The following is a 13,689-nucleotide window of genomic DNA, read 5'->3' on the forward strand; positions in this document are numbered from 1 at the left end:
CTGTGGAGAGGCTGCTTTGCAGTCTATGCAGAGCATGAGTATCTACAGCCACACGTGCCATCGAACGGAAAGTGTTACTTACCCAGTAAGAATCTGTTTGTGACATGATGTAGCATGTCACATGCGCCTCCCCGGACACCTGTGGCCATTACAGTCTGACAGATATTCACACACATGGATATTTTTCATTTCTATTACCTTTACACTACACTCCATTCACATCCGCCTGCGGGAAAACAATCTAACAATGGAGTCGATGCCCATTCGCATTATCGGCAGGAGTCGTCATCACCATACTCCGTGACTCGAAAGACTTTTCGAAGGAAACCAAGTTGCAGCTTTCCAGACCCATCACTAGATTGCATAAGTATGTAGAGCATGTGAATCTACAGCAGTGCATGCCAATAACAGATGCTTACTGGCTAAGTAACATTTTCCTTTTGCAGCATGTATCTTTTCTGGATTCACATGCTATGTATTATTGCGCCATCTAGTGGCTGGGTGTGGAATTTTCCAACTTCTTACGTTTTCATTAGTCCTTTGTTTATTTTTTGTTTTTGATGTTGGGCGATTCCATGTCCTCAGCTTTTCTAAATGTGACTGTTTTTTAAATGTGACCTACGTTTTCTAAGTGTGACCTACTTTTTCTCTGTAGAGAGGGTGTGAAACTCCCCACAGAAATGGAGTGCCAGTTTTGGCGTAACGCCGGCTGCACCAATGGAGAGAGGTGTCGCTTCCGCCACGTGCCCGCGAACAGAGGCATTGATGCCAAGTAGCGCCTCGAACTCCTCGGTCCTCGCTACAGTAGAGCACAGGAAAGCTGCATGGAGATGGCACGCGGGTGTCTGGAGACCCGGGCGCGTCCAGGCGCAGCGTTTTCATCGGCTAATCAGAAGGAGGTTTTGACTGAGTGTTTGCAGCTGAGTTGCCTGTGTTTTGTTTAGGTTGACAAATAGCATAAGAATCTCTCACATCAACTTTTTTAAACATTAATTATTGCAATTCAGATATATTTGATTCATCTAGCTAAAAACATTTTCTTCAGGAATGAAAGAAAGCGGATTGTTTCTTGTAGCACTCCAGTCTGTCAAATGCTTTCTATGCTTTCCTGTCTGCGTCTATTAGGAAGAGAGGGAGGGATAAATGAATGGGGAGAGTTACATCAAGAAAAGCAGTTTGGAGTAATAGGACCGCGAGACAGATTGCGTGTATAAGTAAGACATGCGTATTCGCTTTTCAGCCGCGGGCCGTAGTTTCTGTGGAGAGGTGGTTTATCTCACCTGGGTCTTCTTGGGTATGTGCAACGACCTATGGTGTAGGTCCCTCAACAGAGCGTACATATCTCTTTTTTTTTTTTTTTTGTTTATCTCCACACGCAGTCTCTCCTGTCCAGGCCCCTCCCTATGCTTTTTTCATCTTTGCAGTGTGCCTGGGGTTCTGTTCGGGGACTCTTTAAAATTATAAAATGTTCTTGTTCCTCCCAAAATGCAGGGCAAACTCAGTGTAAATGCCTTGTGTGATCTATGGCCGAAGCAAACAATTGTCAATAACTATTTCGAATTATATTACAGACATTTTGATAATAAACTGTTCTTAATGTACACAATTTGTGTGAGCCTTTAGTGATTTTGTGTCCATTGAAAAGTTTTGGCCAGATCCATGACATTTACATCAGCAATGCAGAAGAATCACTGTCTAGCACCAAAAACTATCAATGATCACACAGTCTCTCTACCTGCAGTGAACCACCTGTGTGAGGAGGGGGCAAAGCTGAGAGACTGAAAGTAGATTAATCCTAGAAAGAGGTCCTGGCCTGGAGGCCTCCCTGCATAGACCTGAACCCTGTGCGATCATAGCACGCGAGGGTAGTCCCCAGACCTTCATCCAAGACATCTCCGTACAATGCAGCACGTCACGTCACAATATAAGGATCATCGCAGTACAGGGGACCACTACATAGGAGAGGAGTCCATTCAAAAATGAACTTTGAAACAGCTACGCTGAAACGAGTGTTCGGTCGAACAACTCTCTCCATCCACCATTCTTCAGCTTATTGTGTAAACCCTGAAGATACGTGAGTTACTAAGGTTTGGTGTACTTTTCAAGAGATAGACTTTTAAAAACTGTTTAAAAAAACAAAGCATAAATGCCAGATGCTCAGTTGGGGAATTGAAAGCATCCATTGATGCAGGTCACTCCTGTAGTAAACCTTGATTGGACTGGCCTTAGTTCTGTTGTTTTATTACAATGGATTCCACATTGAATAGGAATCTGCGCGCACCAATGAACTGGCTGAATATTCCAACTTCATGAATCTTAATGGAGATAGTTTGAGGGAGCGTCTCATCTCATCCGATGCGTGCTTAGCGTGAGCTGCACGAAAAATAGAACACACTTTAATAAGTCTCCTAGAAGCTGTGTAGACTTAGCAGCTCTCAGGTAAATAAAAAAAAAAGTAAAAACAGGGGCCAAGCTCAGTAGCTGTTTCACGCCAGACTTGCAGGCGATGAGAGAATTGAAGGTTTTAGTACAAGTGGCACAACTGGAATTCTGAAGACAACCACTGAGCCATAAAAAGCTTGCAGTCTGTATAAAAATGTTTCATGGAAGCAAGAGAAGTTAAGTAATAAAATAGAAATGGCTAGGGATGCCCCTATAGAAATATATAACATTCCTGACACTTTCACAAATAGTGGACTGTGCAAAAAGGCTATAAATGAAACTAGCAAAGGGTGCAACAGGCTAAAGGCCTAATTTCCATGGTAAAATCCTTAACTGTAGGGAAAAGACCAACTGCCAGAGAGGAGATACCAAGGGCAAGTTAGATCCCAGTGCTTGGTGGTGTCTCAAGTTTGTTTTACCGAAGTTACAAGGTGATACTGTAAATACTGGGAATGCTCTCCATCTGACATCCGGGTTCCTCTAAGAAAAAGGGTGTTGAAAATCTGGCTGCAAGTCTAGCAGATGTAGCTAACCCCTCTCTTCAGACAGTGGGTGTACCTCCAGAACTAAAGCAAGCATATGTTACTCCCATGTTTAAAAAAAAAAAAAAAAGTTGCATTCCAGTGACTCCAAGAGCTACTGACTCATCACAAGTGATAAATGATAGTTTTTTGGCTTACAAGACGTCTGTGGCCTTGGCAGTTTTTTCATTTCTGTCGGAGGATCGGTGATATTGATCGCTTTCCAAAAGAAGAGGCGCGAGTTTGAGAGATATAAAAAGAACTCAGTAAAGTTTTTGTAGCAGGCATAAACCCCTCTATATATGTACATAGAAGCAGCAATATGTACATGGTCTGATATAGTCGTGTCTTGTGGTGTGATGGACATTTCCCCTTCACACATACATGTTTTTAACCTGTCGGCTTTCGTTCCATCCCTATCCATCGTCACGTACCCGTTCCTACGCTTGCACATAGTGTGGGTGTAACGGAAGCAAACTAATACATCTGGTTGGCCTTACTTCAAATCTAACAACTTCCCCTTGGGTCTGATGATTGCAGAGGTCTTTATACTTCTGTTTGACACTGATGTGCATCTTCTCCGCTCACATCTACCTCAACATCGCACTTCATTTGTCCTGGACTTGGTTTAGCCCCAGGTGCCAAGCATATGACTAAAACAGAAGAACCTGGTCCTGATGAGAAGTGGCCTGTTGTATATCACTCACCATCTGCTGTGGAGCCCTCCCCTTTCTGCCCTCCTGACCAGCTATTTGTGTCAAGTATCTGGATAATCTTCGTTTTTGAGTCTTGGGAAACAGGAGCATTTTGGCCAGAAGTGCTGTACATAGGAATGGTGTTGTAGTACAGTGAGTTAGAGCTCACAGTCTTCGCTGTATGGAAGGAGGTGTTTGCATGTTTAGTAACCGAAGTCCCTTTGCTGGGTGACTAGTGAATGTTTCTACAGTCACTGACGCTTTGAAATGCTGTCAGGATGGTTTCTGGCTTGGGATATAGTGGTCTAACTGAAGCAAGTGGACAAGGTAGGTAAGCAGGTTCAGATGCAGAAAGATTGTACAATATGTCCAGTTTGAGTGAGACCTGCTCAAGAGATCTGATAGCGATGGTGATCTGAGGCTCTTCGGGACCTGTGCCTGGAGGTGGGGAGTGGAAAGCAGGAAATGAGAGGCAGATTTGAGCATCATTTGCCTGGAGATGACAGAGGAGGCCAAAGAAGTGGATGAGGTGTAAAAAGAGAAGTGGGAACCCAGGGCAGAGCCTTGAGGGACTCCTACCATCAACACCCTGCCAGGAACCTCACAAATGTATTACAGAGGTAGAATGAAAACCAGGTGAGTCAGTGGTACCAAGGGTAGTTAACAGTGAGCAGAGTAGGACAACAGGCAAAAAACACAAACACTGCATTGTAGACTGGATGCCCTGCAACTCCCTGTCCTGATGGAAACAGATTGAGCATGCTCTCAGCTGTTCAAGAATATGCACTAGATGTCCTGACAGCCTGAAACATGGGTATTCAGGTGCCAACAACTGAGATCTGGTGTGGAAGGATGTCGTGTGGTAACTTTAAAACTGTCTGTGTTCCTTTAAACTTCTAGTGCTGAGTGTAGGAAAGTAGCCTCTTTTTAGCATGGGTAGCCCCACATTTTGCCTGTTGTCAGTGTGTTTGACTGTGTTCACTGGGATCCTGCTAACCAGGACCCCAGTGACAGTGCTCTCTCCCTCTAAATGTGGTTGCTTGGACTACACACAACCCACATTTGGCATACTGGTTCCCTCAATAAGTCCCTAGTATATGGTACCTAGGGCATTGGGAAACTAATGGTTCCCCACGTGCTACAGCATGTCTTATGTCACCCATAGGGAGCCCATGTAAAGTGTTCTGCAGGCCTGCATGAAAGGGAGCATGCACCCTTCCTCTTCAGGCCACTACACCAGGTCACTGTAAGTCACCCCTATGGTAGGCCCTCCTAGTCCAGAGAGACAGAGTGCAGGTACCTGTGTGTGGGGGCACCCCTGAATGCTCAGAGGTTCCCAAATGAACTCCAGCTCCATTTCCCTGGACTTCGTGAGCGCGGGCACCCCATTTTACGTGTGTACTGGTCACTACCTATGTCCAGATACACATTGGTAACTCCGAACCTTGGCATGTTTGCTATCAAACATGTCAGAATCATACCCCAATATTGTTGCCAGTATTGGTTGTATGATTCTGTGCACTCCTTAGGGGACCCCCAGCATTGCTCCTTCCAGTTTGCAGGGTTTTTCAAGGCAGCCCAGCTGCTGTCATCCTAGTGACCGGTTTCTGCCCTCCTGCTGCTTGACCAGCTCAAGTCCAGGAAGGCAGAACAAAGGATTTCCTTTGGGGGAGGGCGGCGACACCCTCTCCCTTTTGAAATAGCATTTACAAGGCTTGGGAGGGGTAGCCTCCCCAAGCCATTGGTATGCTTTGAAGGGCACATTTGGTGCCTTCATTGCATAAACCAGTCTGCACCAGTTCAATCATCTCCAGTCAGTGCGCTGGTGCGAAACTGGACAGTGGAAAAGTGAGTGACCACTCCCCTGTCTATCCCCCCCTGGGTGGTGCCCAGAGCTCCTCCAGGTGGCCACTTGATTCTGCCATCTTGAATCCAAGGTGGGCAGAGGCCTCTGGGAGTATCTGAGTGTCCAAGTCAGGCAGGTGACATCACAGCCCCTTCCTGACAGGTGGTCACCCTGCTAGGTGACCTATCCCCCTTTCTGGACTATTTAGTGTCTCCCTCTTGGGTGGGTCCTCAGATTCAACGTGCAAGACTCCAGCAGGACTCCTTTGTAACATATACTTTAACTTCTGACCACTGGGACCGCAACTGGACTTCACGGGAACCTACAATCTGCAGCTACAGCGACGACTCTGCCCTGCTCCTTCCAGCAACTGCAACATTTCCCCAGCTGTGCGTCCACTGAGGGCAGCAAATCTTCAGTCTGCACCAGGAAGCAAGAAGGAATCTCCCTTGGAGTGAAGGAGTCACTCCCCTACATCCACAGGCACCAACTGCAACGACAACCAGCTGGATGGATCTCGTCTCCTCCAGAGCTGCATGGATCCTGCATCACAGGTGGTGGTCTGGAGTGGTCTCCTTGGTCCTCCCTGCCAGCTGTCCAACTTTGGAGACGACAAGTCCTTGCCTCTCCATGCAGGACAGTAGCCCCATGCACTGGGTCTCTTGCACCTACCAAGGCTTGTTGGCATCTCCTCCAAGAGACCTTCAGGCTCTGTGTAGCCCCAGGACTATTTCCTGCAACGCACAGCCCTCTGCGTGCTTCTCATGTAACGTGGGACTCCTTTCCTGATGTGCTGCGTGGGCCTCATCTCGACTCCTGTGCTTGCTGCCTGTGGGGGCTGCCTCCTCTTCCTGTGACTCTCCTCACTGCTGAGAGTCACCTAGGACTCCCCTCCGTGGGTTGAGTCTCCCTGGACCTTGCTGGTCCCCGGCAACTCCACTTTTCTTAATCATCTTTGCCAAGGCTTGTTGGTGGTTTTTCTACACCACTGACCGACTGTAATCCTTCTTCCAGGGTGGGATGTCGACTGCATCACTCCACGGACTCTTCATCTGCTCCAGTGCTGCATTGCTGACCGTCTTCGTCTCCCTGTTGACCTGCATCCATATACGGGTGGGTAGTGGCTCCTGCCACCACTGGACACTCCAACGTGAACTGGACTTGGTCCCCTTCTTTTCCAGTTCTTCCTCTTCAAGGATCCACCTTTGGTTTCTTGAAGTCTTATCTGGGTCTTGCAATATCCTTCTCTGAAGTCCTTTTGGTGGGTTTAGTTACTTACCTCTTTTCTCCTGGTCGCGGGGGGCACTCTGGTAGTTACTGTAAAGAAATGGCTCCCTGTTACAGTTACCCCCCTTTTTTTGCCTGATACTGATGCTGACTTGACTGAGAAGTGTGCTGGGGCTCTGCTAACCAGGCCCCAGCACCAGTCTTTTTTCACATAAAATGTACCATTGTCTCCACAATTGGCACAACCCTGGCACCCAGGTAAGTCCCTTGTAACTGGTACCCCTGGTACCAAGGGCCCTGATGCCAGGGAAGGTCTCTAAGGGCTGCAGCATGACTTATGCCACCCTAGAGACCCCTCACTCAGCACAGACACACTGCTTGCCAGCTTGTGTGTGCTGGTGGGGAGAAAATGACTAAGTCGACATGGCACTCCCCTCAGGGTGCCATGCCAACCTCACACTGCCTGTGGCATAGGTAAGTCACCCCTCTAGCAGGCCTTACAGCCCTAAGGCAGGGTGCACTATACCACAGGTGAGGGCATAGGTGCATGAGCACTATGCCTCTACAGTGTCTAAGCAAAACCTTAGACATTGTAAGTGCAGGGTAGCCATAAGAGTATATGGTCTGGGAGTCTGTCAAAAACGAACTCCACAGCTCCATAATGGCTACACTCAATACTGGGAAGTTTAGTATCAAACTTCTCAGAATAATAAACCCACACTGATGCCAGTGTTGGATTTATTAAAAAATGCACACAGAGGGCATCTTAGAGATGCCCCCTGTATTTTACCCAATTGTTCAGTGCAGGACTGACTGGTCTCTGCCAGCCTGATGCTGAGAGACGAGTTTCTGACCCCATGTGGTGAGAGCCTTTGTGCTCTCTGAGGACAGAAACAAAGCCTGCTCTGGGTGGAGTTGCTTCACACCTTCCCCCTGCATGAACTGTAACACCTAGCAGTGAGCTTCAAAGGCTCAAGCTTCGTGTTACAATGCCCCAGGGCACTCCAGCTAGTGGAGATGCCCTCCCCCTGGACACAGCCCCCACTTTTGGCAGCAAGTCCAGGAGAGATAATGAGAAAAACAAGGAGTCGTCACTGGCCAGTCAGGACAGCCCCTAAGGTGTCCTGAGCTGAGGTGACTCTGACTTTTAGAAATCCTCCATCTTGTAGAAGGAGGATTCCCCCAATAGGTATAGGGATGTGCCCCCCTCCCCTCAGGGAGGAGGCACAAAGAGGGTGTACCCACCCTCAAGGACAGTAGCCATTGGCTACTGCCCTCCCAGACCTAAACACACCCCTAAATTCAGTATTTAGGGGCTCCCCAGAACCTAGGAAACTAGATTCCTGCAACTTACAGAAGAAGAGGACTGCTGAGCTGAAAAACCCATGCAGAAGAAGAAAGAAGACACCAACTGCTTTGGTCCCAGTCCTACCGGCCTGTCTCCTGCCTTCAGAAGAAAACTGCTCCAGCGACGCTTTCCCCAGGACCAGCGACCCCTGAATCCTCAGAGGACTGCCCTGCTTCTAAGAGACCAAGAAACTCCAGAGAACAGCGGCCCTGTTCAACAAAGACTGCAACTTTGTATCCAGAGGAGCAGATTTAAAGACCCCTGCAATCCCCGCAAGAAGCGTGAGACTTGCAACACTGCACCCGGCGACCCCGACTCGACTGGTGAAGAAACAACGCTACAGGGAGGACCCTCCGGCGACTCCAAGAATGTGAGTAACCAAAGGTTCGATGGCATATGTTGCTGCAGATACACATGTTTAGCACAGTCCGCTGCCTGGAGTTGGGCTCGGAGTATTACAAGTTGTTTTTCTTCGAAGAAGTCTTTTTTGGTCACGGGACCGAAGGACTCCTCCCTCTTCGGCTCCATTGCGCATGGGCGTCGACTCCATCTTAGATTGTTTTTTTCCGCTGTCGGGTTCGGACGTATTCCTTTTCGCTCCGTGTTTCGGTTCGGAAAGTTAGTCAGAATCTCGGAAGAAAGCGTCGGTATTGTTCCGTTCGGTATCGGGATAGTTAGGTACATCGACACCGATCATCGGAAGACTTTGGGGTAGCTTCGATCCCCCATCGGGGCCTGGTCGGCCCGACCGCGTGCGACATCGAAGCCGATGGAACGGACCCCGTTCCGTTTCTGCCCAAAATGTCACAGTAAGTATCCTTATACAGATCAGCACTTGGTCTGTAACTTGTGCTTGTCCCCCGAGCACAAGGAGGATACCTGTGAGGCCTGTCGAGCCTTCCGGTCCAGAAAAACACTCCGGGACCGAAGAGCCAGGCGTCTACAAATGGCGTCCACGCCGACAAAACAACGTTTCGACGACGAAGAGGAAACATTCTCGGTTCCGGACTCAGAATCCGGAGACTCCGACGTCGAACAACAACAACAAACAGTGAGTAAGACGTCGAAAATAAAAACCATCGAAAAAACAAAAGCCCAGGGGACGCCACTGCCAACAGGCCATGGCTCGACCCATAAAACCGGCGAGCCATCGAAGGCGCCGAAAAAGGGCACGCCCATAGCGAAGACACCCGACTCCGGTCGAGGAACCGCCATGGAGCAACCTCGGAGCCGAGATAGCGGCTCCGAGAAGCAAAAACAAGATGCCGGCACCGAAAAACATCGGCACCGAGACACACTGCCGAAAGCCACAAAAATTCAGTCGGTACCGAAGCCGAAAAAAGATTCTCTCTCGGCTCCGAAAAGTTCCACACCTCCTTCCTACACAGAGGAACAAGGAATAAGTGGCCAGATGCACAGATTTGGACAAGAGCTCCAAAGTGTAGAATCAGACTACACACAAAAGAGACTGTACATCCAACAAGACACAGGGAAGATATCAACCCTTCCCCCAATAATGAGAAAAAGAAGGATCGGATTTCTCAAGGATGACGCACAACCACAAGCCAAAGTGGTTAAAAAAGTCACGCCTCCGCCCTCTCCACCACAACAGGCATCGCCGGCACAAACTCCGCCACAAATGCACTCACCAGCGCAAACTACTATAAGTCAAGATAATCAGGATCAAGACGCTTGGGACCTATACGACACCCCAGTGCCGGACAATGATCCCGATTCATACCCCACAAAGCCGTCACCGCCAGAGGACAGTACCTCATACTAGCAACTGGTGGCTAGGGCAGCAGAATTCCACAATGTCCAACTGCATTCCGATCCTATAGAGGATGATTTTTTATTTAACACCCTCTCGGCTACACATAGCCAATATCAATGTCTCCCAATGCTACCAGGGATGTTACGGCACGCAAAACAAATTTTTGAAGAGCCCGTAAAATCAAGAGCCATCACCCCAAGGGTGGATAAAAAATACAAACCGCCACCCACAGACCCAGTGTTTATTACTTCGCAGTTACCACCTGACTCCGTAGTAGTAGGGGCAGCTCGCAAAAGAGCAAATTCCCATACATCTGGCAACGCCCCACCTCCGGACAAAGAAAGCCGAAAATTTGATGCGGCAGGAAAAAGAGTAGCATCACAGGCAGCCAACCAGTGGCGCATCGCAAATTCTCAAGCGCTGCTAGCCCGATATGACCGCGCACACTGGGATGAGATGCAACTTCTCATAGACCATCTTCCCCAGGAATACCAAAAAAGGGCGCAGCAAATAGTTGAAGAGGGACAAACGATCTCAAACAATCAAATCCGCTCTTCAATGGACGCAGCCGATACTGCAGCGAGAACAGTCAACACTGCTGTCACCATAAGGAGACACGCTTGGCTCCGCACTTCAGGGTTCAAACCTGAAATCCAGCAGGCTGTCCTTAATATGCCCTTCAACGAGAAACAACTTTTTGGCCCTGAAGTGGACACAGCCATTGAAAAACTTAAAAAGGACACAGACACGGCCAAAGCCATGGGCGCACTCTACTCCCCGCAGAGCAGAGGCTCTTTTAGAAAAACTCCATTTAGAGGGGGGTTTCGTGGCCAACCCACAGACACCACCAGCCAACAAACAAGAACCACACCATATCAGGGTTCATTCCAAAGGGGAGGTTTCAGGGGATATAGAGGGGGTCAATTCCCAAGGAGTAGGGGAAGATTCCAGACTCCAAAAACACCTCCACCTAAACAGTGACTTTCAAGTCACACAACCCCTTCACTCAACACCAGTGGGGGGAAGACTAAGCCAATTCTACCAATCTTGGCAGCAGATTACAACAGACAATTGGGTATTAGCAATAATCCAACATGGCTATTGCATAGAATTCCACAAATTCCCACCAAACATCCCTCCAAAAACACGCAAAATGTCTTCACAACATTTAGAACTTTTAGGACTAGAAGTTCAAGCACTACTGCAAAAGGATGCAATAGAGTTAGTACCAGTACAACAAAAAAACACAGGAGTTTACTCCCTGTACTTTCTAATTCCAAAAAAAGACAAAACATTAAGACCAATATTAGATCTCAGGACACTAAATACCTACATCATATCGGACCACTTTCACATGGTCACACTACAAGACATCATTCCACTGCTCAAACAGCAAGATTACATGACCACATTAGACCTAAAAGATGCGTACTTTCATATACCGATACACCCTTCTCACAGAAAGTACCTAAGGTTCGTATTCAAAGGAATACATTACCAATTCAAGGTGTTGCCATTCGGAATAACAACTGCACCAAGAGTATTCACAAAATGTCTAGCAGTAGTAGCAGCACATATCAGGAGACAACAAATACATGCGTTTCCTTACCTAGACGATTGGCTAATCAAGACCAACACAGTAAGAAAGTGCACAAACAACACCACATATGTCATACAAACCCTTCACAAACTGGGTTTCTCCATCAACTATACAAAGTCACACCTCAAACCGTGTCAGACACAACAATATCTAGGGGCAACCATCAACACATCAAAAGGAATTGCCACTCCAAGTCCACAAAGAGTTCAAGCATTCCACAAGGTAATAAGTGCTATGTTTCCAAACCAAAAGATACAAGCAAAATTTGTGCTAAAACTTCTAGGCATGATGTCATCATGCATAGCCATTGTCCCAAACGCAAGACTACACATGCGACCCTTACAACAGTGCCTAGCATCACAATGGTCACAAGCACAGGGTCATCTTCTAGATCTGGTGTTGGTAGACCGCCAAACATACCTCTCGCTTCTATGGTGGAACAGCAACAATTTAAACAAAGGGCGGACATTTCAGGACCCAGTGCCTCAATACGTTATAACAACAGATGCTTCCATGACAGGGTGGGGAGCACACCTCAATCACCACAGCATTCAAGGACAATGGGACGTACACCAAACAAAATTTCATATAAATTACCTAGAACTGTTAGCAGTATTTCTAGCGTTAAAAGCATTTCAACCCATAACAACACACAAATACATTCTTGTCAAAACAGACAACATGACAACAATGTATTATTTAAACAAACAAGGAGGAACACACTCAACACAATTGTGTCTCCTAACAAAAAAATTTGGCAGTGGGCGATTCACAACCACATTCGCCTAATAGCACAATTTATTCCAGGGATCCAAAACCAACTAGCAGACAACCTTTCGCGAGATCACCAACAAGTCCACGAATGGGAAATTCACCCCCAAGTTCTGAACAATTACTTTCAAATTTGGGGAACACCCCAGATAGATTTATTCGCAACAAAAGAAAACGCAAAATGCCAAAACTTCGCATCCAGGTACCCACACCGCGAATCACAAGGCAATGCTCTTCGGATGAGTTGGTCAGGGATATTTGCATACGCTTTTCCCCCTCTCCCTCTCCTTCCATATCTAGTAAACAAATTGAGTCAAAACCAACTCAAACTCATACTGATAGCACCCACATGGGCAAGACAACCTTGGTATACAACTCTACTAGACCTTTCACTAGTACCGCATGTCAAACTACCCAACAGACCAGATCTGTTAACACAACACAAACAACAGATCAGGCATCCAAACCCAGCATCATTGAATCTAGCAATTTGGCTCCTGAAATCCTAGAATTCGGACACTTAGACCTCACACACGAATGTATGGAGGTCATAAAACAAGCTAGAAAAGCTTCCACTAGACACTGCTATACATCTAAGTGGAAAAGATTTGTTTGCTACTGCCATACCAATCAAATCCAACCATTGCATGCCTCTACAAAGGACATAGTGGGATACTTACTACATTTGCAAAAAGCAAACCTCGCTTTTTCATCTATAAAAATACACCTCGCAGCAATATCTGCTTACCTACAAACTACTCATTCATCGTCTCTCTTTAGAATACCAGTTATTAAAGCATTCATGGAAGGGCTAAAAAGAATTATACCACCAAGAACACCACCAGTTCCTTCATGGAACCTTAACATCGTCTTAACAAGACTCATGGGTCCACCTTTTGAACCCATGCATTCCTGTGAAATGCAATATCTAACGTGGAAAGTCGCATTTCTCATTGCAATCACATCCCTCAGAAGAGTAAGTGAAATACAGGCATTTACCATACAAGAACCATTTATTCAAATACACAAAAATAAAATAGTTCTAAGAACAAATCCAAAATTTCTACCAAAAGTAATCTCACCATTCCATTTAAATCAAACAGTAGAATTACCAGTGTTCTTCCCACAGCCAGATTCCGTGGCTGAAAGGGCACTACATACATTAGACATCAAAAGAGCACTAATGTACTACATTGACAGAACAAAGCTAATCAGGAAAACAAAACAACTGTTCATAGCTTTTCAAAAACCACACATAGGAAATCCAATCTCTAAACAAGGCATTGCTAGATGGATAGTCAGATGCATTCAAACATGCTATCTTAAAGCCAAAAGAGAATTGCCTATTACACCAAAGGCACACTCAACCAGAAAGAAAGGTGCTACAATGGCCTTTCTAGGAAACATTCCGATGAGCGAAATATGTAAGGCTGCAACCTGGTCTACGCCTCATACATTTACTAAA

General features: G+C 46.8%; 1 protein-coding gene across 1 annotated transcript in view; it reads left to right on the top strand.

The window, feature by feature from the left end:
- Nucleotides 1–1,606, top strand: part of TTC31 (tetratricopeptide repeat domain 31) — a 165,111-nt gene extending 163,505 nt beyond the window's left edge. The window contains exon 18 of the mRNA XM_069205761.1: nt 656–1,606. Coding sequence (XP_069061862.1) covers nt 656–776 — 121 coding nt within the window. The 3' untranslated portion in view covers nt 777–1,606. The remainder of the gene's footprint in view (nt 1–655) is intronic.
- The last annotated feature ends 12,083 nt before the right edge of the window (nt 1,607–13,689 follow it).

Source organism: Pleurodeles waltl, chromosome 1_1 (assembly GCF_031143425.1).
Source record: "Pleurodeles waltl isolate 20211129_DDA chromosome 1_1, aPleWal1.hap1.20221129, whole genome shotgun sequence".
NCBI lineage: Eukaryota > Metazoa > Chordata > Amphibia > Caudata > Salamandridae > Pleurodeles > Pleurodeles waltl.